Source organism: Drosophila takahashii, chromosome 3R, assembly GCF_030179915.1.
Source record: "Drosophila takahashii strain IR98-3 E-12201 chromosome 3R, DtakHiC1v2, whole genome shotgun sequence".
Classification (NCBI taxonomy): Eukaryota; Metazoa; Arthropoda; class Insecta; order Diptera; family Drosophilidae; genus Drosophila; species Drosophila takahashii.
In genome coordinates, this window is record NC_091681.1 from 21,120,058 (window position 1) to 21,143,880 (window position 23,823).

At 45.3% G+C, this 23,823-nt stretch overlaps 4 protein-coding genes and 1 non-coding gene across 6 annotated transcripts; 3 read left to right on the plus strand and 2 right to left on the minus strand.

Moving 5' to 3' along the window:
* Positions 1–1,178: 1,178 nt before the first annotated feature.
* On the plus strand, positions 1,179–2,767 carry Adk1 (Adenosine kinase 1). Its single transcript, XM_017140353.3, has 2 exons — positions 1,179–1,815; positions 1,993–2,767. The coding sequence occupies exons 1-2, from the start codon at positions 1,311–1,313 to the stop codon at positions 2,676–2,678; spliced, it is 1,191 nt and encodes a 396-aa protein (XP_016995842.3). The 5' UTR covers positions 1,179–1,310; the 3' UTR covers positions 2,679–2,767.
* Positions 2,768–9,755: 6,988 nt separating this feature from the next.
* On the plus strand, positions 9,756–9,827 carry TRNAT-UGU (transfer RNA threonine (anticodon UGU)). Its single transcript has one exon. It is a non-coding gene; the product is annotated as a tRNA-Thr (tRNA).
* A 2,411-nt stretch (positions 9,828–12,238) lies between these two features.
* On the minus strand, positions 12,239–14,313 carry LOC108056533 (uncharacterized). The gene is made up of 5 exons (XM_017140346.3): positions 14,134–14,313; positions 13,859–14,066; positions 13,575–13,761; positions 13,399–13,515; positions 12,239–13,282 (listed from the first exon to the last, which is right to left on the minus strand). Exons 1-5 carry the CDS (start codon positions 14,272–14,274, stop codon positions 12,331–12,333), a joined length of 1,605 nt encoding a protein of 534 aa, XP_016995835.2. The 5' UTR covers positions 14,275–14,313; the 3' UTR covers positions 12,239–12,330.
* A 3,639-nt stretch (positions 14,314–17,952) lies between these two features.
* Positions 17,953–19,022, plus strand: LOC138913352 (RNA-binding protein cabeza). The gene is made up of 2 exons (XM_070216749.1): positions 17,953–18,291; positions 18,785–19,022. The coding sequence occupies exons 1-2, from the start codon at positions 18,217–18,219 to the stop codon at positions 18,938–18,940; spliced, it is 231 nt and encodes a 76-aa protein (XP_070072850.1). The 5' UTR covers positions 17,953–18,216; the 3' UTR covers positions 18,941–19,022.
* On the minus strand, positions 18,487–23,576 carry Cog1 (conserved oligomeric Golgi complex subunit 1). Of its 2 annotated transcripts, none has more exons than XM_017140361.3 (5): positions 23,377–23,576; positions 22,617–23,302; positions 20,959–22,010; positions 20,243–20,899; positions 18,487–19,282 (listed from the first exon to the last, which is right to left on the minus strand). In XM_017140361.3, the coding sequence occupies exons 1-5, from the start codon at positions 23,508–23,510 to the stop codon at positions 19,151–19,153; spliced, it is 2,661 nt and encodes an 886-aa protein (XP_016995850.3). In that variant the 5' UTR covers positions 23,511–23,576; the 3' UTR covers positions 18,487–19,150. The 2 variants fall into 2 exon arrangements, with proteins under 2 accessions (XP_016995850.3, XP_070072849.1); XM_070216748.1 differs by lacking the exon at positions 18,487–19,282 and adding an exon at positions 19,978–20,016.
* Between the last annotated feature and the right edge of the window lie 247 nt (positions 23,577–23,823).

The following is a 23,823-nucleotide window of genomic DNA, read 5'->3' on the forward strand; positions in this document are numbered from 1 at the left end:
GCGAACAAAAGCAACAAGAACAACAACAACAACTGGCACTTATACTATGTGCTGCCAACAAAAATAACAACAGGAGAAGCAAAGTGAAAAACCGCTTGCATACTTTGCGGAGCTCGCGAGCGATAAACGACGCCATTGCCACCCGCCACACACCTCATCCTCGTCCTGTTGGAAAAGGGTATGCCATATACTGTGCATGAGATCCAACTGAAAGCGAAATTAAAAACACATTTTCCCAGCACAATTTATTTTCAAAATTACAACGAATTAATGCACACTGTTGATGGTATTTTGCCGTTTTATGACCACAAATATTGATAAGACAACGATGGTGATTTCTTAGAAAAGAGGGGATGTATAGCTAATTACGGATATGTCAAAGGAAAATAAAGGACTTTCCATTAAAAAGTATTTATTTTAAGTTATAAACGTATTTATGATGGTTAAATTTAAATTATATTCCGCAATTTGGATTTCTGAACTCAATTATTAAATATTAGCCAGAACTTCTAGCCTTAAGGTTTAATATTATTATGGCTTGAATCTTTTCTTAAGTATTTTTTCATTTTCCTTTAGATAGCTTAAGTAATACATAATGGACAAATCCTTAAATTTAAATTTTGTATCCTCTTCTGTTACCCAGGGTATCCCAATTTCGTTGCTTAATTTATCACTTCTGATTTCGTGTGGCTCCGACGCGCGTCGGAAGCTCGGGCTGCTTCTGCAGCTTTTGTGTTGCATAAAAATTAAAATTTATGCCAGGCAACTTGTGCAAAGCACTGCAAATGCCATTGTTTTTCATTCCCCACCCTCCATCCGCCGCCGCCGCCTCCGCCACTGATGATGTTTTTTTGGCGGCGGAAGGACATTCACGTTCTGGGTGGCTGCATTCACTACCCCGCCCTTGTCAAGCCCACTTACATTCAATTCATTCATCTCCGGCAGAAAAATGAAAATAAAAGCCCCCGAAAGCCCCACCTCCATCGCGGCGCAGCCAGGCCATTCCCCATCGTAATTGCAGAGCAATTATACATACTTCCATCGGGAAGACGGATTCGTAATTAATAGCACATTAAATTGGGCCACAACAATATTAATTGTTCTGATTGATTTATGCAGGTAATTAACATATTAAGCAACTGAGGCGTATAAATTTCGTCGCAGGGGGAGGGCTGTTCCCGTTCACTCGAAAATTTCGTTACATCAATCAAATCGAGCAGCACAAAATATTTAAACAGCATGAACATTGGATAGGTGGGGACTGTAATCCATCGGATGTCGGAAGAATAGAGGCGGGACTATTTTCAGGAATGTCCAAAAGTATTTTAGGCCTAAGCATAAAGTCGTTTCCGTTGCTGCAAAGAACCCCGATCCGTCGTCCATTTCTGCGAGTGAATTTTGCCCAGGTTCTTCGGACAGCCAATATTAGTTTCTGCGATTGCCAGGATCCCCCAAAGATGGATCTACCCGAGGGAATCCTGATGGGCTTCGGCAATCCCCTGCTGGACATCACGTGCACCGTCGAGGACAACGTGATCCTGGAGAAGTACGGCCTGGAGGCGAATGCAGCCATCATCGCCGACGAGAAGCACGACGCTCTGTTCGACGAGCTGATGAACATGGAGAACGTCATCTATTCCGCGGGCGGAGCCTGCCAGAACTCGATGCGGATCTTCCAGTGGATCGTACAGACCCCCTTTCGAGCCGTCTTCACTGGCGCCGTGGGCAAGGACAAGCTGGGCGATCGCATCGAAAAGAGGGCCAGAGCCGATGGCATACTAACACTCTACCAGCTGAAGGACGAACTGCCGACAGGTATGATACAAAAATTTTAGTATATAGAATTTGATCTTGAAAATATCGATATTTTCACAATATCTAATCGATAATATAGATTAATTTATGTTTGAAAAATATCGAAAATATCGATAATGGCGAAATTTTTCAAGCTCTCCTATGCATCATCTAAAATCTGATAATTCTCCTTCCCAGGATCCTGTGCGGTGATCATCAATGGCCAGAACCGCTCCTTGGTGGCCAACTTGGGGGCTGCCTCGCTCTTCACCGAGGAATGGGTGGACGAGGAGGAGAACGAGTGCGCCTTGAGTCGGGCCACCTACTTCTACTTCACCGGCTTCTTTCTGGCCGTCTGCGCCCCGGTCGTCGATCGCATCGCGCGGATGTGCTGCGAGTCCAAGCGAATTGTGATCCTCAACTTCAGTGCCGTCTTCGTGCTGCAGATGCAGCGGGAGGCACTGGCCAATATCCTGCAATATGTGGACATTATCATCTGCAATAAGGAAGAGGCCATTGCTTATGGGGACACCAACGACTGGAAGACGAAGAACATCTTTGAGATCGGATCGCGGCTGCAGAAATTGCCCAAGGCCAATTGCCGACCTCGCCTGGTGATGATCACGGACGCCGTGTGTCCGGTGCTGGTGTTCCAGGACAACGATCGCGTTCTGGAGTACCCGGTGCCCAAGGTGAAGCCCGGCGAGGTGTTCGACACCAACGGCTGTGGCGACGCCTTCGTCGGCGGATTCCTGGCCATGTACGTCCAACGGATGCCCCTGGATTACTGCATCCGCACGGGAATATTCGCTTCCCAGCAGGTCTTGAACGTAGTCGGTGTTCAGATCGACAAGCTGCCAAAATTCAGCGAAAAGTGCATGTGATAGGCGGCAGTACAAAATTTATTCCATTAAATTCCAAATTTTAAAGTTTAAATACAGTATCTTTCTGCAATCCGCTTGCCAAACGCAAATGTGTTAAGCCAAATAAATTCTTAACTTGATTACCAGATTAGCCCTTTCCCACCCATAAGCTATCAATATAATAATTTAAGGCCCCAGCCTGTTCGCCTCTCCTCCGGCACATCCTTCGGCCCACACCTTTTCAAGCATATTCATGCCGGCAAGAGTCCTGCGGCTCTCGGTCTGCCTTTGGCTCCGGGAAAAATAAATACATTTAAATGTATAAAACTCCCCCCTCGGTTCTTGGCTCTTGGTCCTCGGGTGCTCCTGCCGCCGAGCTGTGGCTCCGGGAGAAAGGCAAACAGAAGTGATGTAAAAATATGCGTTGCATACTTTGCAACGCCAATGTAAATTTCCCCCCCGTCCCGCCGGGAGGAGCTTTGTCTTTCGGGTCCTGGCGTCTGCCGCCTGCTGCCTGCCGGCTGTTGACTTTGGCCTGACAAAATATTGCTACCATTTCAGAGTCGAAGACGCAGAGAACGCGTTCGGAGAAGAGAAGCCCAGGCAGCTGGACATGAGCACGTGCCGGAGGACAGTGGGCGGGAGAATGAAATCAGGGGAGTGAATTTAATTATTTGTTTATTTGATATTTAAAATGTGCAATTTTTCTACTTTAGGATTTTCTTTTAAGATTTCTGAGCTAAGCGATTTAATTTAGTTTGTATTCCTTAGGAAATAGAAAATCGTTAATTTATACAATTTTTAGAATTTTTAGGGAGGTTTCTTTATGATTATCCCAAATGATTTTTCTTAAAATATAAATATTATTTGTGTCTATTTTTACCAGAGATTCGCAACCACTGTGCAAAGGATGGTGCTGAATAAAGCAACGGACGGGGCGGTACACTGACTGTCTTCCACTGATTAAAACGATGCGTCCTCGTGACAGCGATTTTTTCTCGTTAAATCCTTAAATGTCGCTTCGTTTATCGTGAGCTTTGTTTTTTAACTTTCGCAGCGTCCGCCTTTCTCTGGGAATCGACTTCGGCTGGCCGCTGGTCGCTGGAAGAGCTCAAGCGATAATTTATGCATATATCCATGGTGATTTATGACATTATTCCCCCCAACCCCTCCAATCTCCATCTCCACCCTGTGTGCCCAGTGGCTCAGCGCTTCCTTTCCAGCTCTCCGTTCTGGGACGCCGCGCAATTAGCTGTGGGAAAAATGAGCAGCAAACAGCGAGTCAAAAGACTTCCTTTGTCCAAAGCCAAAGTCAAACAACTTAAAGCTGAAACTCCGGCTAAGGCCCTCGATTACTTTGCATTCTGCATCCGCAAACTTTTGCGGCTGGCGAACGGAGAACGAAGAACGAAGGAAACGAGCTGAAATCTTGGCTAGAAACTTTTCAGATTTGTCATATGCACATCTCAAAGCTAATATCCTGACACATGGCTCCTCGACCCGAGGGCCACATGAGTTATGAGTTGTGACTTAGGTGAGATCTCTGCTCACGAGTCGGAATCCGGGCTGACAGCTTAATTACGGCAGTCAGGAGCCAGATTTTGCACTCGGCTCCGGGCGGGATTTTAATTAACTGGGCCTCGAATGTTTTATTAAAATCTTTGTGGGTCTCGAATACCAACTTAATTTATTGGTGGAGTCTCGGTTCAGTGAACAACGAAAGTTCAAATATCACAATAATTCTGGGTAATTCGGAAACCTGTTAGGCATCGTATACTTTCAAGTGAAAAGTTTGAATTTTTCCCTTGGACCGAGGGCTAATTTATGCAATTAAGTGATTTAATTTGATTAGGCCGAGCTCAACAAAAGACAGACAAAGGCCAGGAATTAGAAGCCAAATCGAGAGAATAACCAAAGTAAAGAGGATGAACTTCGAGCCCCCTGGCAAATTGCACTTGTCATGTTCGTATAATTGTGTCTGACCTCGGGGCTCGCAGATGAAAACTAGACAGGGAATGGAGGGACAACTCAGCAGACAGCAAAAAGCAAACAAACACGCATGACGTGGAGGGATGCTCATAAAAATCACTCATACGCAATGGGGGACAGCGGCAATAGGAAGCTCCCAGTTCCCAGTTCGCAGGACAAGTTTCAAATGCTACTTGTAACTTTGTTACAACAGCCACCGAGCAGTAAATGTTGAAAGTTCCCCGCATCGTGTTTGCACTGGGAATGGCGAAAGTTTCTTTTTCTGTGTTTCATACTATGTAGCCAGCCAACTGTCGGCCAATGCCAATGTCTCGTCATGAACCCTTTTTGCGGACCCAGACCCTCAGACCAATCTTCGCCAAGCTAGTTTCCCACTCATTTTCTCAGTCAGTCAGTGAGACATTGTTCTAAAGCCACAAACTCACAATAAGCTATTTTGCACGGCAAAAAAGTAGTAAATTTTTAAAATTCTTTTAGTATTTTATTATTTTTTAATTCATTTCGGAAAAAATCTTTCAAATTATTATATATTATAATTTATATATATATAAATTATATATGGTGACTCCTAAATGTATTATACACTCTTTACTCATACGCTCTAAAAATTTAGAAAGAATCCTGAGACAACATATTAAATAATAATTTTGGTATGAACAATAAATTAATATTATAACTAAGTCTGAAAAATCCTAAAATCTTTAAAGTCCCAAAATGGATATGAAGATTAAAGAAAAGGCACTGACTTTTTTCCAGTACACCCCATCTCAAGTGCTGATTGCCAATGCCATTGTGCGCATTGTTCTGCTCTGTTTGTTGTCTGTTGGGGTTTTACTACACACATCTATGTGGGGGGAGTCTGTGGATTATGTGAAATTATCGAAGATTTCCGGAATAATGGCGAGTCGTGTCTCCAGCTAATGCCTGACATGGTTTCGGCTGCGGCCAATGATTTTGCCGAAACGAATCGATGGAATTAAGCTGAAAGCATTTTCATTACATGTCGCAGCCACATGGCCATTATTAATTGGAAACTTTAAGAGCAGGGCAATTCATTGACAGCGCATTTTGCGTATTTTAAAGAACTTTAAGCTTGTTCGCCAGTCTTGCAGTTCCATTCCCCCGAGCAGCATCAATTGCAAAATGTCTGAGTCATTTGCATAGAGTTATTCCAGGATTTTGCGGAGGGCGGTGGTGGTAAAAGTTTTATGTTAGCAACGAAGAACGATAATTTGCAGCAGTTACAATATTTCATGGAATATCTCTTGGCTTTTTCTTCTGCTTCTTCTTGTTCTTTATTTTTTTTTCTGCCACAAAACTTCAATAAAGTAGCAGCAATAAAAAGCGAAAAAGATTTTTCCTTTGCTTTATGGCGGGATCAATATTTTGACAACCGCAAAGTAACACAAATAATGGACAAATATTCATTCTCTCTGTGGCCATCCACATTTTCATGTGACAAATGTCGCAGACCGAATTGTATAAATTGTGCTAAATATATACGTGTGTGCGCCTGTAATACATTCGAGTGTACATAAATAAATATGCAATGCGACTTGCAATTGTTTGATTGGGTTCTTTGGTCCCTGCTTTTGTGGCCACTCAACGCTAATGGACTTTAAAGTGTGTTCTCAAGCGTTCATTGCCAGATTCCGCCCCAAAGACCCAACACACTGGATATCTAAAAAGTTTCTTTGAAATTCCAAATTTCTCGGCTTGCATTGCTGTCGCACATATCACGCATACGCCCCCCGTTGCAGTGGCATACTGAACCAAAAAACGAACGGAGCTCGCTGGAACAGATCCAAGTGAAGCCAACGAATCCCGGGGAAATATCCGATCCAGGAGCAGCTGGCCAAATAATGAACTGCCAGCCAAGAGCAATAGCAACACCAACCCAATCACAATTACACTCGCCAACCGAGGAGGAGCGCAAAAAGTCTTCGTTGGCCCATTGTCTTTGTTTTTCCAATCTCGCAAATGGCTTTCATGCATGTGCGAATGGCTGTGTGTTAATTAGCAATATCAAGAGCACTTAAATTTGGTACAGATTATAACACCAAAAGTTGCTCCTTCCCACTTGGACTGTCCGGATTGTCGGGATTGTGTGTTCTTTGTTCTGGCATCGAGTTCAATTCTCAAGTTGCTCATTTCGGGAGCTGGCTGGCTGATTGTGTTTGTGGCCGAGTCGGCTATTCGATTGCCAAGTTTTGACCATTTTTGCAGCAGCTGGAAATAGAAATAGAAATAGTTGGGCTGTGGGCTAAAGATTTCAAACTCCACTCCAACAATTCCGTGGGAATGCGAATGGGAGAGAGCATTTGAATAATTCCGGACTGGGCCACTTCAAAGGCTTGACCAACTCGAGCGCTCAGCTCATTTAAACTGCATCAGGCAAGAAATGCCTGGATCCAAAGCCAACCATCAAAAAGGCATTACCGCAGTCAGAGCGCAAAAAAAACGGGGGAGGCAGAGCGACGAACGAAAGAAAACTAAATGCACATTTAACAATAAATGAGCAACGTTTTCGGAAATTAACTTTCAACAACATGTGTTGAAATGCATTTATCTTCCGCACCCATAACGAGCCCCAGCAGAACTCAGTCTAGCGGCAGGATGAAACCGAAACCGAGGATCGCAGGGAGGATAACATAAAACAGAGGTGGAAATTAATTTGAGCGCAAGAAAAAGAAGTGGAAATTATGAGTGGCTGCCAAATTGTGCTAAATGAGCCCAGGCAAGTGGAAATTAAAAGCGAACCGGGTACAGGAACACAGTCTCCTAACCGTTTTATCCCCATCCTTTTTCCCTTTTCCTATCCCCCTGGAGCCTTTGGGTCTGGTCCCTGGAGCCACTTGCATTATGATTGCATCATTTGGGGCTAATTTGCATTTAAATACTTGGCTCTGTTATTGTTCGAGTGCAGCAGGGAAACTTTTCGAAGGACCAAGAGCAGGAGCAGAAGGAGCAAAAGGAGTGTATGGAACAGGAGGAGCTGCAGGAACAGCCAGCCGAGCCTTGGGCACCTCGGACAAAGTTATGCCAAGTCAAGGATATCACGAAAATTGTCCTGCTGCAGCCGGACAACTTCTGTTAATGCGTTTGAATAATGAATGGCAGCGGGAAGGGAAGGGAAGCGGGACTTGGGGTTCCGGATGGGGTTGGGCCTTGCACCTTGAACGCGGCGTATAATCCCGCAGTCCTTAGCAGATAACAATGTACAAACTGGCGCCGTCGGCGTCCAGCCGTTGATGGTCATTACTTAAAGCGTCCGTCCGATGCAGCAACGCGAAAGCCGAGAACAGCGAGTAAACTCAAAGAAAAGTGTGAATCTAATTCGATAATTATAAATAATACATTTTTGGAAATAAATCAGTGATAGAGAATAATCATATTTATAATTATGGTAGATATTTCCCGCTTATTTAGAAAAAATACCCTAATGTTTATACAAGGATTCTCTCAATGACTATTTAACTTTAGATTTTTTCTAAATTACTTAGGTTAAATATAATAGAATAGATGATGTATTAATAAATAAACTTCTGACCAAAACTAATTAATTTAATATCCATTATCTGCTTATTTTTCAACACTTCCCCTGATTGACAGCGAGATTCTTTTGAGTGTGGGCAAGTGAGAACTGCCGGCCATCTGCCTGGTGTAGTAAAGTAAAGCGAAGATTTATTGAATGGCAAATGAATCATTTCTCTCTCTTTCTCTCTTTGGCGCTGAAACCTGCTACCAGATCTGCAGCCCCCTTAACCCCCCCGTCCAATCCCCTCCTTCATTTCGTCGCACTTTTAATAACTTCTATAAAAGTTTTATGTCTCTCGGTGGCAGCAAACTTGCATGCTGCTGCAACAGAGCAAAAAGTTTGCGTGTGTTTGGCACTTGAAACTTTACTTTCGCGGGATCAAGAAGTGCTGGCTGAGAGGAGAGGCGGCGTTTTAAATGTAGGTATAGCCATACAGCCGTATATATGTATAGGTATTTGTATGTATGCAAAGGAAAATCGGTGGAAAATAATCGCGTCAAGTATTTAAAGTGGCATTAAAAATATTGAAAAACTCGATAAATAGTTGTTAAGTATGCTGCTGTTGCTGCCAGATAATCTGCCCAAGGGGGAGTTATGCTGGCGCAACGGTGCGTATACGTGTTTCTGCACTTTGTAAGTGGCTCCAACTGGCATCGAAATTCCTTCAGTGGATCCCCTGCACTCGGGAGTGTTTGCCTTCGTTTTTAGGGCTGGGAAACTTGAATGAATTATGACCTATTCTCCCTGACTAAGTGAGTGCTTTAAGGAATAATGCAGGGCAGTTGTCTAAATATTTGGTTAGGAGAAAGAATAACATCACTTGGGGAAACCAAATCGATTCTGCTTTTGTTGTGCTTCCTAAACTAAACTATTGTGGGGCAGCAAATATTTAAACGGGCAGTGGTTTACCATGATATTCTACACCCATCTGCATTTTGCACACCCAGATGTCACCGCAAATGAGTTTGGCAAAGATCATACAAGATTTCGATGCGTTCAATTAATTTCATTGATTGTCCCAATTACTTTTGCGGTTCTCGATGCCTCGAGAGATACGGATACGTATATATCGTAGTTGAGAGAACGCGACATCTCAGGTGGCGATGAGGCTGCTGATGTGTGGCAGCTTATTCAGTTCAGGCAATTGATTTGCCAATTTGCCAAATAAACAGACTCGAGAGAGTGAGTGCTGCACATGGATGCGAAAGCGAATGCGAATACGAATGCGAATTCGAGTATTTGCCTCAGTGCGCCAGTCTATCAATTACCGATACAACGAGACGCTAGACAGACAGTTGGCCATTGAGAATCGAAAATTGCACCTCGGGCAGCTGCTAATTGGGGTCCATTTCCACAGTTTTAATTAGCCAACGCAGCTGAGTGATTGCCCAAATGAATGGATACTTGCGTACCTTTCCGTGTCTTTCGAAACTGGAGCAGTTATCAGTTGACAACTGTTTAAACACGTGTTTATTGTTCGATGATTCTGTGAGATATCTTTCAGTGGAAGAATAACGTTACCAACAAAAAAGGTCGCTTAAATTGTCTTTTTCGCCGCTGTTAAAACGTGAGCCTCTTTAGCTCAGTGGCAGAGCACTGGTCTTGTAAACCAGGGGCCGTGAGTTCAATTCTCACAAGAGGCAAAGGTCATCTCGACTTTTTTGCATAGATTTTTCCTTTTTTTTTCCTTTCGCCGCTCTAAACTATTTGCCGATTCCTGCATATTTCAAGCTTGATTGAACTGCTGCAGCCCGGCTTTTGGGGGTCCTCAATCAGGAGTTGACATTTTCGATATTTGACTTATGCAGGCGAGGGGATCGCTTGCCGCCGACTTCCGAAAACCCATTCCTATTCCCCGCTTAGACAACTCAATTGAGTGACGGCTACGATTTCTCCTCGTGTCGCTGCTTCCACTGATTTTGCTAGCGAAACAGTGGACAAAATAAGCGATTTTGGGGGTCATATATTTAACTAGCAAAATTAGATATTTGGGTAATATATGACCTCTTAAATAAAAGTCTTGGTCAAGCCATTGAAAATATAATAGAAATTTGACTGATATTTAATTGAGAAATTTTACAGCAATAAATTAAGCTCAATAAAATTACAGAAAACTGGTTGCAGTTCGTTTTTGATAAATAGTTTTTTTTTTAGAAAATTCCTCATATTAGTTCTAATTAGAATAGAGAAATCTTAACTTTGTAGTCGGTAATTGGAGGATTTTGCCCATCGCCGGACTCCCAGCACACCGAGATGCAATAATTTGTGATGCCGTTGACGTTCGTCCCCGCCAACCGACGCCACCCCTCACCCCTCCTGCAGCCACCTCCTTTTGATGGGCGCCCACAAACACACACACATTCACACTCACACTCACGCACAGTGAGTGAACCGCATGCCGAACGATTCACTTCCGCCGAGATCCTTTGGCAACTTCATCATGCGCATATTCACAGTTCATAAAACCGATTGGGTGAGCGGAGGGAGGGGGAACAAGGATGCGGGGGAAAGGACACCACTGACAGCGGCTCAGCAAATCGAAATAAAAATTTATGTGCACATGTTTGAATTTATTGCCCGTCTTTGGGTGCCTGCTATTGCCATCCCTCCACGGATTCCAGGGATCCACGGATACGGCAATCGGGAATCGGGAACTGTTAACCGGAGGATTGAGATCCGGGCACAGATTGCGAGTCCTTCGTGTGGCGCCCGCTTGCGTGTGTAAATGTTATTCAATCGAATGTGAAATCATATGAGCGCTTGCTCTCCACTCATAAACATTTTATTTACCTTTAATTTCGTGAAAAGCTTCTTTTTGTGCGGCCCCCGTGATTTGGCACCCGTAACCCCCAATTCCCATCCCCCAGCAGATGTTCCTGCTGCTCCTGGCCAATTCTATGCGTGCGATTTTTATGACTAAATAAAATGATTTTTTACTCCATGGACGGAGGAGGTTGGAGGGTGGAAGTCACGGCACTTGACGCAAAATGGCAATTCTTTGTTTACCCAATGAAAGTGTTTAGCCATAAAGAAACAGCGACACACCCAGAAAAATGATGGACAACATTTTAGGTCATGCATGGCCTAAAACATTTTAAATGGACTAAAAGTTCCTTTTTAGGTCATGTACTGCCTAAAAATTTAAATTTTTGGTATATTTGCCCTACTATTTAGGTCCCGTATAGCCTAATATTTTAGGTCATCGTGGGCCTTAAAATTAATGCATTTTACCTAAATAAATTTGCACGGAACCCCTGATACCGTTCTAGCGACGCTATAATTCCCAACCAGTTATAGCGCGGCTTGCATGGTAACCCACTTCGATCGTTGAATAAAACAGCGATTTCACTGCTGAACAGTGAAGCCTCTTCGCTCGTTTTTGTGTGTTGGAATAATGACGACTTCTTGAAGACTAAGCCGACATTGACCTCGAGTTACCTATAAATTTCTCTGTATTTACTTTATAATATGAAACATTTTTCAGTACAAATTTTTAGGCCAAAGAAAGCCTAAAATTTTGGATAGGGGTTTTCTCATATTTTAAGGCAGCCAATTACCTAAAATCTAGGCCAAAAATTACCCCATTTTAGGCCATTAATGGCCTAACATTTTAGGTCATACAATCCTAAATTTTAGGCCATTCAAGGACTTAGCTCCAGTTTAAGGCCAATTTTACCTAAATTCTAGGCCATTTTTTGACATTTTAGATCATTTTTTTTTCTGGGTGCACGATTCCCGTTGAGTTATGGCCCAAATATCCGCCCCAAACTCTCGCAATATTTTTATAACCAAATTGATGGGGGATGGCAACGTTAATCAAATGTTGTCGGCAATTGTTTTTCAAAATGTTACTGGGCCTGGGGATTTGTGATGTGATGTCCTTGACCCAGGAAAAAGAGACTAGGGATTTATTACTAAATCTGTAGTAAATAAATCATTTGATCTTTTCACTTACATGTAAGACACGCCATTTATACTTCAGCATTTTCTTTATTTGATAAGTGCACATGGACATTATTCTGAGAAGCGAAGGTTGTGGGCGACATTTGAAGACAAATTAAAGCGAAAAGAACAGATGGAACACAAAAATCGGAAAGTTTCCCTAACTTAACAAACTTATTATTATGATAATTATTATCCCAGAACTCAGTTCTTCTTGGACAGGGCAACGAAGAGATCGCGGGCGTATCGGCGGACGGCCTTGCCGTTGTGGTTCTGGGGAATCTCGTCCGCGAACTGGACGCCGGCGCGCATCTGCTTCTGGATGTCGGGCAGTCGCTTGGCTACGTGGTCAATCACCTGCTGGGCGGTCAGGGTGGCATTATCCTCCCGAACGACCAGGGCTCCCGGCACATCCCCCTGGGTCTCATCGTACACCCCAATGACGCACACCTTCTTCACCTCGGGCAGCTCGTCGATCACCGCCTCCACCTCGGCGGGCCACATCTGCAGACCCTTCCACTTGAGCACCTCCTTCTTGCGGTCCGTCATGTACAGGTAGTCGTCCTCGTCGAAGTAGCCCATGTCGCCGGTGTGGAACCAGCCCTCCTCGTCCTGCATCTCCTTGGTGGCCACCGGATCGGCAAAGTAGCCGTTCCAGTTGAATCCATTGTGCACGATGATCTCGCCCGTCTGGTTGATGCCCAGTTTGTTGCCGTCGTCGTCCACGATCTTCACCTGGATTCCGGGCAGCGGGTTGCCGGCCGCCGTCAGCTTCAAATGCCCGTGGTTGAACACAATGAAGCCCACCTCGGTCATGCCGTACGAGGAGTTGAGCACTCCGTTGGGCGCCAGCTTCTTGATCCGCTCCACGGTGGCCTGGGTCATCCGGCCGCCTCCGAAGTTCAGCTTCGTCAGGCTGCCCAGCTTCTCGGGCGTGGCGTCGGGGCAGTCCAGCAGGGAGCAGCAGTGCTCCGGCGGAATCAGGGCGTACGTAATGCTGTACTTGCTCACCAAGTACACGAAGTAGTCGGCGGTGAAGGGCTTGCTGCTGATGATCCGAGTGCAGCCGTTCACCGTGCTGAAGATGGTGGCCCACAGACCAGTGATCCAGTCCAGGCTGGCCGAGATGAAGATCGTGTCGTAGCCATTGACGAAGCTGTGAACGATTTTTGGGAAATTAAATATTAATATTAATATTAATATCAATTAAAGGATGGTATATTTCTATTTTAGTAAGATTAAATATTAATTAAAATATTCTAATAAACTTACACAGTCTCTTGGGTGAGAATATCGTTGGAGATGCACACAGCCTTGGGCATTCCAGTAGTTCCCGAAGAGGTGAGGATGGCCACGGTTTGCTTGGGTCCCTCCTTCAGAGGAGTGGGCCTATAGAGGATACAATTTCCATAAATAACCGAACCATAGAACTAATTTTATACACTCACTGATAGAAGAACTCGGTCTTTGTAGGATGCAGCAGATCCTGAATGCTGAGGACACCATCCCTACTTCCGGTGGTTAGAATAATCTCTGGCTTGAACTCGCTGGTAGCCGAGTACAATTTCTCGTAGTGATCAGCGTCGGTGAAGATGATCTTTGGCTTGGAAATAGTATACAAGTGCTTAAGGGTTGCTAAAATAAAGGAAATATGATGTCATTAATGAGTTGAAATATTTTCTACAAAATAAAATTATTAAAAATCAAGGTAGTTTTAAGTAATAATACTTACATTCCTCGAGGATCGGATTCGCCGATTGGAAGGGAGTGCCATGGAAGAAACAGGCCACGGCAGTGGGCATAATGTAGGTGGTGTTCTTGGCGGAAATGCCGATGATGTCCTTGTGGTCAAGACCGCGGCTCTTCAGGTGCTGGGCAATGCGAATGGCCCAGGTGAGGGCCTGACCGAAGGTGACCTCCACGCTCTCGGTGTCGGAAATCTGAGGAGCCACTGGCCATTAGAGAGGTCCTGTCCTGCGACACACGCACTGATCAGGGATCACTCACCTGGCAGACGTTCTTGGGCCAGTTCCTCATGTTCTTGAAGATGATGCGGCCAAGCGAGGTCTCCGGCTTGAAGGGGTTGTTCTGCGGAATACCCTTCCAGATCTTGTTCTCCGCATCGTAGCTGCACGGTAACTTGGACATTTTGCGCTGCAGTAAAGTTTGAATGCACACCCGAAAGATCGGCCACTATCTGTGGAACTACTCGCTCGGAGGGGCTACTTATAAAGACACGGATCCCCAGGCGGCTTATCTGGGGGCCGATAAGCATGGCCTAGGTTAAGTGCAAGGTATCAATGAAAGATAAAAGGCATTGACCAAAGTTGACCACACGAGCCCCGTGTATGCATATCAGATTTATCAGCCTGCGTTGGGTTCTTTAATTGAAGGGTGTCCTTAGTCGTGATAAGAGTTATTAAATTTTAAGCCATTCGCCGGTCAATGGCAGCGACCATCCCTAATTGCTTGAGTGCCTTATCTTCATTCGGGGTCTTGGATTCCCCCTTATATCTGTGGGGGTTATGTAATGGGGATATCATACCACAGGAAGAAATTATTTTCAGGCATTATTATTTATTTATAAACACGAGCCCTTTGGCCGAGGCTTTCAAAATCATAGCAACAAAGCCACCAGCATTGTTTTATGGTTTATCTAAAACTCGGTAAGTGATCTTTGGACCTTGAACCGGGAATACCTCATGACTGCCCAATGCGTGATACCAGAAATGGAATGGAAAGTTTGAGCATTTTTTTCCCACCTTTTAATTAGTCACCCGTGGATTATCGATATTGACACGCGCTCTTAAAGTGTTTACTTGGGGCTATTTTCAGGTATATTTTTATCCGCCTTTTTTGATATGAATACAACATGATATCCCATTCAACAGAGCCATGATAATTCGGGAAATTCCCTCAAACGAAATCTACCCAATTCAGTGAAATTGAATGGGTTTTCTTTTGGCCAGCTCTCAATGCTTTTCCTTACATTTTTGCCTCTTATTTTCCCTTTTTTCCTCCGCTGCGCTGCGGCTGACAAAAAGTTGGTGCAGCGAAAACGTTATTTAAATACCTTGGCGAAAAAGTTTGCTCGCAAGATATTTGCAAACATCTGTTTCCTGATTTTCCAGCAATGGCAGCCAGCAGAGAAAATCAACTTTCCGTTCCCGGTGGCACGTGAACTAAAACCCAATTCTGTGGCAAGGCTGCCGATGATGAAGTTCGGCTGTGGATGAAGTTCCGGTTACAGCAGACCTGCGGTTGCCCTTAACCAGCAAGGGTATGTAGAAATGTTTTGGTAAAATACAGTCAATAAAATTTTCTTTTTATTCCTAATTAAAGGGTATTTAGAGTCTTACAAAAAAGAACGTTACATTTTCCGATCGGATCATCAAAGCGGATTGAAAGTGAATTCATTCAACTCTAAGTGGGCTTTAATTATTGTTTAAAGTGCCCATGCTTTCAGTTCGGGCTTAATAGCAATAGCTATTTAGATAAGGTTTCGCCGGGGGCTTATGTACCCCATATTACAAACAACGCACTTTGATTTGGCTCGAAGTAATCTTATCGGGCCACGACTTGAAGTAGGGAATTAATTTTTCCGAGCCAAAACTATCGTCATCAGGGGCGGGAATTACGTGGAATCGGAGGAAATGGAAGTTGATTATCGGAACGGGGTTATCTAAGGGTATTCCGTAGGCAGACTTGGGAGGAAGTATTTCCTCGAATAGCCATGAATGAACTATTTTTTGGTCGCTGCTGCTCTTGTTCGATTTTTGGGATAGCCGTACTTCAAGGGCCGGCCAGTTGGAAGATATTCGCGGCCCCAGCGAGCTGGGTATTCTTATAGCGGCTAACCAGCTAACTGGATAACTGGCTAAGGTAGTTGTTTGGGTTTCCCGCCCAGTGGTTCTACTTTTCTTTATTTTCTTTCCGTGAATTGCTGGCTGTGCAACTTATTCGCATTCTGTTGCAGGAACTGCTTTTTGCTGCTGCTGCTGCTGCCCCACCTCTTGCAGTTCAGTGTGTTATTATGCACTGGTTTTTCCTGGTTTTTCACTCACATTTCTTTCTTTTCTTTATATATACCTACTTTTTTTTTCTGCCCTTTTCTGTGTCGCTTCTTTTTGGCCCATTTCCTTTGGCCGCCTTTCCTTCTGCTGCTGCTGCTGCTGCACACAAGTTTTTCATTTGTAATTCAAGATGTCAGTCAGCTGGGAGAACCAAAACTTAATTAAAGTTCCGCACTTTTACAGAGCCAACTCCTTACTTATCCCGGCTATCTCTCTTTCCTTTCCGTATGTATTTAGCCAGTCCCAGAAAGTCCGCCCATTTCGCTTAAATTCAAAGTGTCCGTCCAGTTTCACATGCCCCCTTTAGGGGGGTTTATCTTTCAGGTGCAAGTTTCGCTCGCCTTGCCGCACCTGCAGCAAATGTCCGGACTTGCGACTTTGTTAGCCTCGCCTCCGGATACGGGTCATCCTCATCCTGATCCCCAAACCCCCCCCTCCACAGAATCCTTTTCCCGGAGCATGTGTGAGCGTAATTTTATGAGCTTATTTCATACTTTTCACTTCTAATTTGGCTGCAGGCACAATGCCAGGTGCAGATTTCGACTTGTTGAGTTCTCCTCGGCTAGGTGCTTTCATTTTCATCGGGTGATATCGGTTTCACTGACGGCTCACCGTATAAAACATCTAATTTAATTAGCTGACACCGGCGACGGGTGTCCCATCTTTTTGTTCACCTCTATTTTCCAACATCTGTTAGGGGAGAAAGCGGAGCGGGAAAGGCGAGGAAAAGCTGCAGGAAAAGTAATAGGACTCATTATGTATGCATTGAGTTTCCAGTGTCCGGTGGCAGCGACAGAGAAACTTTTTGATAACTGTAATTAGCATATGAAGAAAATCAGACACGGACAGTTTTCTTTGGAACGCAGACAGGTGGAAAGCCGTTAAATGTATTCCATTCCAATTAGGAATCCAACTTGTGAACTGGTCTGTAGTAGTAATTACAGCTCAAACTGTAGGGAAAATCAGCATGTTGAGCTAAACGTATTGAAGATATAAGAATTATGTTAAAGCTTGCTGCAAAAATATATTTTGTAAAAAATATAGGTATTTGGAAGATATTTACTATGGTGGAGAATTTTTAAAATGGTTATCCCTTACAATTAAATTAATAAATTAAATACCAGGACTATATTATGAATATTTTATTAACATAGACTAGAAAGGATGAGTCCGATATTTAGAATAGATTATTTAATTGAGATAAACATCAATTATCTTATCCCCAACTATATCTACGTCACTTAAACACTTCTGCCTCATTCGATCTTCATGTTAGCGTCTCTTTGAATCGATTAACACTTTCATTCGCTTTGAATCAACGACCATTTTTTTGCCCCATTGAAATCCCCCAAATCTCTCTTAGCCCAGGCTATCTCTGTCGGTTCTCGTTGCATCTATAAATACCGTCTTGTTGCCCCGTTCGTATCCGTGGGATTCGCGACTGAGCCGTGGGATTACCGACGTATTGCCTTGGATTGGCCACAAACCAGAAACGAGAGAGGTGACCAATGTCAATGCCATGGCCATGGGCATGAAAATGGCCAAATCCAAATGCACAGACCGAAACGAAACAGAAGTGCCAAAAGGCAAAAGGGGAAGCACTACAAAATAATCCAACGGTCGCCGCGAGAGAAACACTTCCCATTTCTTCCGGCCGCAGAGAGAGGTGATTAAATCAGTTAAGAGCCATTGGCCATAGCAGCCCGGGGCCAAATCCCCCCGACCAACCCATTCAATCCCATCCCATTCTCACCTAGCCGAAAACATTGGCGCCTTCCCATCCGCTTTTTGCCCTTGGCTGTTGCACATTTTGTGTTTTGCTCTCAACGTTTATTTTGGCCTTCTTTTTCTGGCCAAATGATTTAATTTTCATGCATTTCGCTTTGCGGCAATGGCGATGCTTATTAGTCGCAATTTGCCAGCTGCGGCCAAAGTTTGTTCTAGCCGAAAACCAACAGCAAGCCCCAGAAACTAAACCAAATAAATTTAATAATTGCTGTCCCGAGAAGTTGATAGGATGGGTAAAAATAAAGGAGGCGGTGGCGGTGGAGGAGGAGGTGGTGGAGGGGGCGGAGGAGGCGGTGGCGGCAATGTAAGCAATATTTGTGTTATGCAACTTGCGTACTAATTGTGAGTCTAACTACTTTTAATCTTCATCTTTGTGCTTAATCAGTTTGCCACAGTTCCAACAGGCTTAACGCGTTCTCATCAGAAACTTCTTAGTAACTACTTATAAAACTTGAGCATTTTAAAACAGAATTTTCAGTATTATTGGACAATGAAATGCTTATAAATACAGAAATATATTTATTTTACTTCCTTTTAATTTAAATATTCATAGGCGTGACCTAAATTGTTGAAGAATTATTACATTATTTTTTATGCATAACGGAAATAATATTTAATTTTGAATGTAATTAAACAACTTCTAACCCTTTGGAATTGCGGCCTCCTCATTGCAATCCCTGCGCCAACTAACCTTTTTCTCATTTACTGACTTTGCTCCGCAACTTTGAACAACCGTGGCTCGTTATTTGCTCAGTCCCAGCTCAAAGCGAAATCTTTCCGTGTTTCTTTGCCCACAGAAAAAGGGCGGCGGTGGCGGAGGAGGCGGCGGCGGCGGTGGAGCCGGAAATAAAAACAAAGGCGGCGATGGAGGCGGCGGTGACAAAGGTGGAGCCAAGAAAGGACAGGACCAAAAGGCAGCCGCGGGCGGTGGCAAGAAGGGAGGCAAGAAATAGCATCGGTGGCAACATCAAAGCGCATTAAAAATTACAAATTTAGAGTTAAGTTGGAATTAAAAGTGATATCAGGGAATATGTATCTATAATGTGTATATGCTGGGATACAGGTTAAACATTCTGAATGCTCGCTTTAACAATGGAACGGCGAGGAGAGAGGGTTCCGCATTCCACTCGGATGCACTTCACAGGCCACTTGACTCGACTCCTCTAGCGGAACCACTCCTGGGACATCCCGAAAAAGGAAGCTGCGCTCGATTTGGATTTGCTGCCGTCTCCCTTGCGGGCACCATTGCCCCCCGACTTCCGCGTCGGTGTCGTTGTCGTTGTCGTTGTCGCCATCTGAGGGTGAAAGCAGAGATAGAGGGATAAAGAGTGTTATTAATTAATTAGGACTATTAATTGGTAGTTTGTCTGATTAATCTGTTAATTTGCGGTTGGGCCCTCGGATTTATGGCGAGCAGCAAACAGCAACAAACGGAAAGCGGGCATAATTAGAGAACGATTTATACCGGCGGAGATCGCAGCTAATTACAAAACATGCGAGTAACGGCCAAGTAGCCACGGCCATAAATTAACATTTGCCCAGCGATTTGATTTCAATAATTGCAGCGATTCATTAATTAGCATCTGAGGCACTCGTCCTTGCACACGCGTTCATAATATATACACAATCATCCTGCCGCTGTTCTGGCCATCCACTTGGAAATTTCGGTTTGGGTTTCAAGCGAAACTTTCGCCAAGCACTTTGCGGGCGAAGTGGAGAAATGGGGGAGAGAAGGGTGGCGGAAAGTTGCACCTAATTAAAATTTGTCTTGCGGCATTCTGGTTTATTTATTGCTGGATGGACCAAATTAGTTTAATTAAACTGCTGCTTCAGTTTGAAGAGCTTTCCAAATTCGGAAATGAAGCATCTAATGAAGGGCGAAGAGGAAAACTCAGTATTGGTTAAAGAGCTAATATCATGCAGCATGCAAACGGGGAAAGATAACAAAATATCAACCATCAAATACCATTCCTACCCAACCAGAGCAAATGTTGAAACTATTGACTTAGGATTGCAATCGATAGAAATCCTAGGAAGAAACATGGGAACATATATAACTCGATAAAGTTTACATATGGTATATTAACGCTGGGGGCTCTCTTCTTTTGGTTGTTCAGGTAATTAAAACTGAAAGTAATGTCGACAACCATTAATAAATATATGGAATACACCGAAATAGGTAAGCAAATTGAAATCAAAATCATGTTTTTTAAGGGAGCCCCGGCAGCTTCATCTATCTTAACCCTTCTACTCACTTTCTCCGCAGGTTCTTGTGCCACGGATTTCCGTTCGATCCCAGTAACTCTTCCAGCAGCTTGTGGCATCACAATGGGCAGCAGGGGGAACCAAAGGGACGTCGATCCGGATGAGCTGAGACACAGCACATTGGGATCTGCTTCATGGGCCAATGAAGTGGCTGCCTGACTTGGAGCAGTTGTCGCGGGTGTCAGCACGCCCAATTCGCCTTGTAGGCGGCTCGAAGCTCTGGCCACATGCGCAGTTATGTGCTCGGCAAATAGCTCAAAGTCAAAAGGATCAATGCAGTCGCGCAGCTGGCTCTGCTGGGCGTGAATCTGGTCGTAGAGAGCCCGCTCCTCACGCGTAACGGCGAACACGCGCTCCAGGAACTTCAGATCAAAGTACAACTGCAGGGCAATGTTCTGGGTGGATTTAGTGCACTCCGACTGGGCTAATCCCTCATAGTGGATGAGCAGTTTTTCCAGAAGCCGCTGGATGAAGGCTTGCAATACTTTGGGTGGCAATGTTTGAGGAACAGCCAGGTTTAATGCCTGAATCAGCTGATGGAGATATGTTTGCAGCGAGAGACGCGGCTGACTAGGAATGCGAATGGTGGACTGAACACTCTGCTCCTGGTCCTCGTCACGCTGCTCCAGAGTCAAGGTCTGCCAAAGCTGTAAAAGAGTTTATTTTCAATATATAAGATAATTTTAAAGACATTTCATTTAATTACCGCAAAGTCGCTGAGGACCACTTCAGGGTTGATGACCTTCGGCAGCTTTTCCTCGCAATTATGTCCGTTCAAAACATCGTCAACGATCAGCAGCCAGAAGGACAGCATCTCCTCTTCGATCAGGCCGCAAATGCGCTGCCAATGCTCGATCCCGACACCCGCCAAGTTGTCAGTCCACTGCCGCCAACTGGAAGGCTGGCAGAAGCAGAGCTTCAAATTGGGGCACAGTTCCACCAAGGCCAGGCTATTGCGCAGAGCAAGGAGCAGAGCAGGCCGCTCCCTGAGCTGCAGACCCTTGAGGTTGGTCAGATACTCCGTCAGCTGCTCCTCGGCCGTCTCGCGGAGGAACTGGATGAGCGAATGCTTGTCCTCCGACCGCGTTGTCTGCTCCTGCAGCATTACATTGAGCTCCTGGACGATGTCCGCCAGCTGTGCGTCGAAACGCTTGCACAGCTCCATTGTGGCGCCATCGTAACCCTTTGTACGATTGGCCAGCCGTTTTGGTTGATCGCTGAGTGCCGCCGCCAAGCTCAAAGGCAGGTCGTCGCTCTGTTCTCGCCAAATCTGTTGCGGCGACTGTCCGCCTTCGATGAGTAGGAGCACCTGTTCGTAGGTCTGCTTCATGGCTGCCGCCCAACTGCTGCGTATGATCTCCCGCACTCTGGCATTGATCAGTGGCACGTACTTGCGGGCGTAGAAGTCCAACTGGCTGTGCTGCAGATGCAGCTGCTGTTCTAGGCGCACAAAGTCCGGCCGACCATTGGTCCTGGCCGCCGACTTAATGTCCTGAATGGTTTGCATGTTGCCGACAAGGGCGAATACTTGCTGCAGGTGAGCCGCTGCCAGGGCGTTCATCTTGTCCAGCCACTGTTGAAGTGAGGAGCCTAGTTGTTCCGGCGTTAGCTGAGGAACCTCGAATTGCGGCTTGAAGCCGGCAATTATGTCTGGTAAAAGGTGAGCCAGCTGGCGTTCGCTGCTCTCCATTCGGTTGATGCTGGGCGGACACGTGGCGGAGGCGCAGTCCGCTAGGCGGGCGAAGAGAAGACTGTCACCTGAAAATAAGTCATAACAGCTCAGTTAGAATAAACTTGTAATAGTCTTCTAATACAAAAATGGCAGACTCGTCTTTAAAAATAGCCAGACGTTGTGGCGTCGAAGTGAAAGGTGCCTTGCGGCTCCTCTGCTCCAACAAGTACACGGACCAATTGGAGGCCAAGTCCCACGACAGTCGCATCAAGAGCGGCGATTTCTATGGTATCTACTTCCTGGACAAACAACCGAGCACCTATTTTGTGCTCTTCCACAATCGCGCGACCAGACATTGTCGCGCCCTGTGGCCCACAAATGGCACACAGTTCCATTGCTTCGACGGCATTGACAAGAACGCCACGCAAGTCAGTCTAGGAAAAACGGACTTTGCCACCTGTATGCATCACAGATCGACTTACACCGACGATCTGTTGGAAGCGTGTGGGGTCAAGTCTTTCAGTCCCCAGCCAATGATCACCATAATGCATTATCGGGCAGTCGAGGGGAGCGAAAGTGTGGAAACTTCCTCGGCCAGCGGACAGTTTCAATGGGAGTGTCTCCAGATAATCTTCATACTCTCGCTGCTTTTGTGTTTTTTCTTGAGATTACTCCAATAAATGGCTTCTCACCTAGCAGACACTTGTCCAGCAGCTCCACGGTGCTATTGAGTACCCCCAAGCTGGCCAGGATGCGCTCCTTGACGCGACGCGGATCCGAAGGTCTGCTTTGCAGGCAGCTCAGAAAGGCGGAGGAGCGCAGGTTCAGGAATGTCTTCAAGACAGCACTCAGGTCGCTCTTGTCCAGCAGCAGGAGGCTCTGCAGGCAGTCCACGGCCATCTCGGGATGCAGTTCCTCCCTCTCCAGGGCAGCCAGCACGGCCTGTTTGATGGTGACGTGAAAGGGACGCAGGATCTCCCACTGCTTGCGGGCAACCGGCAGTTTCTGCATCAGGGCACTCTGCCCGTCCAACTGCAGGCCGGTGCTGATGTGCCGGCTGAAGATGAAGAGCTCGGTGGCGGCGTAGAAGCGATCATGGTCCAGGTGCGTCCAGATCAGTTCCGGCAGGGCGGTGAGCAGCTTGATCTGGGCCATGGTGCCGTAGTAGGTCTGCAGCTTCCTGCCGGCACTCCTCTGCTGCAGCGCCGCCTCCTTGGGACTCGGATTCGTGGTGGTGGACTGGAAACCCAGGAGCTGCTGCTCGTTGAGGCTGCGGCAGTTGGCCTGCACGTGACGCACTTGCTCCATGAGCGTGCCCGCCGAGGTCTGCATGGCTGCAATGGTGTCCGCCGCCTGCAGGAGGTCCCTGTACCGCTCGCTGATAGGCAAAATATCTTTAATTAGATGGGAGTTCTTTGGGACTGCCGGAAATGCCACATCCACATCACTCACCCGACATGGTTGCGCAGCTCCTCGCGCTTGTTCTCCACCACCGACTGGATCTTCTTGTGCACCACGTCGATCTCGGACACGCTGTGCTGCTCGAACAGCGTGTCCACGTTCAGGTTCAACAAATTGGCCGTCATTTATCCGAAAAATGGTTTTTATTTTAAAAACAATAACAAATAGCAGTGTTGCCAGAGGGCGGAATGCCTTTCATCCCAAACTGTGGCCATTTCTTGTTTTGGTATTTATACGGTCCCTCTGAAAAATCATCGTTGATATCGATAGACCTATCGTTAACCGATATCGAATTATCGAAAAAGTAACCGGAATTCAAATTTAAAAAAAGCATCAATTTAATTTACTCCATTTACTTCTAGTAATCAGTTTAAATAACTAACAAAAAGGGAAAATTACTGTCAAAGAAGAACGATTTAATGCATCGGTTACAAGATT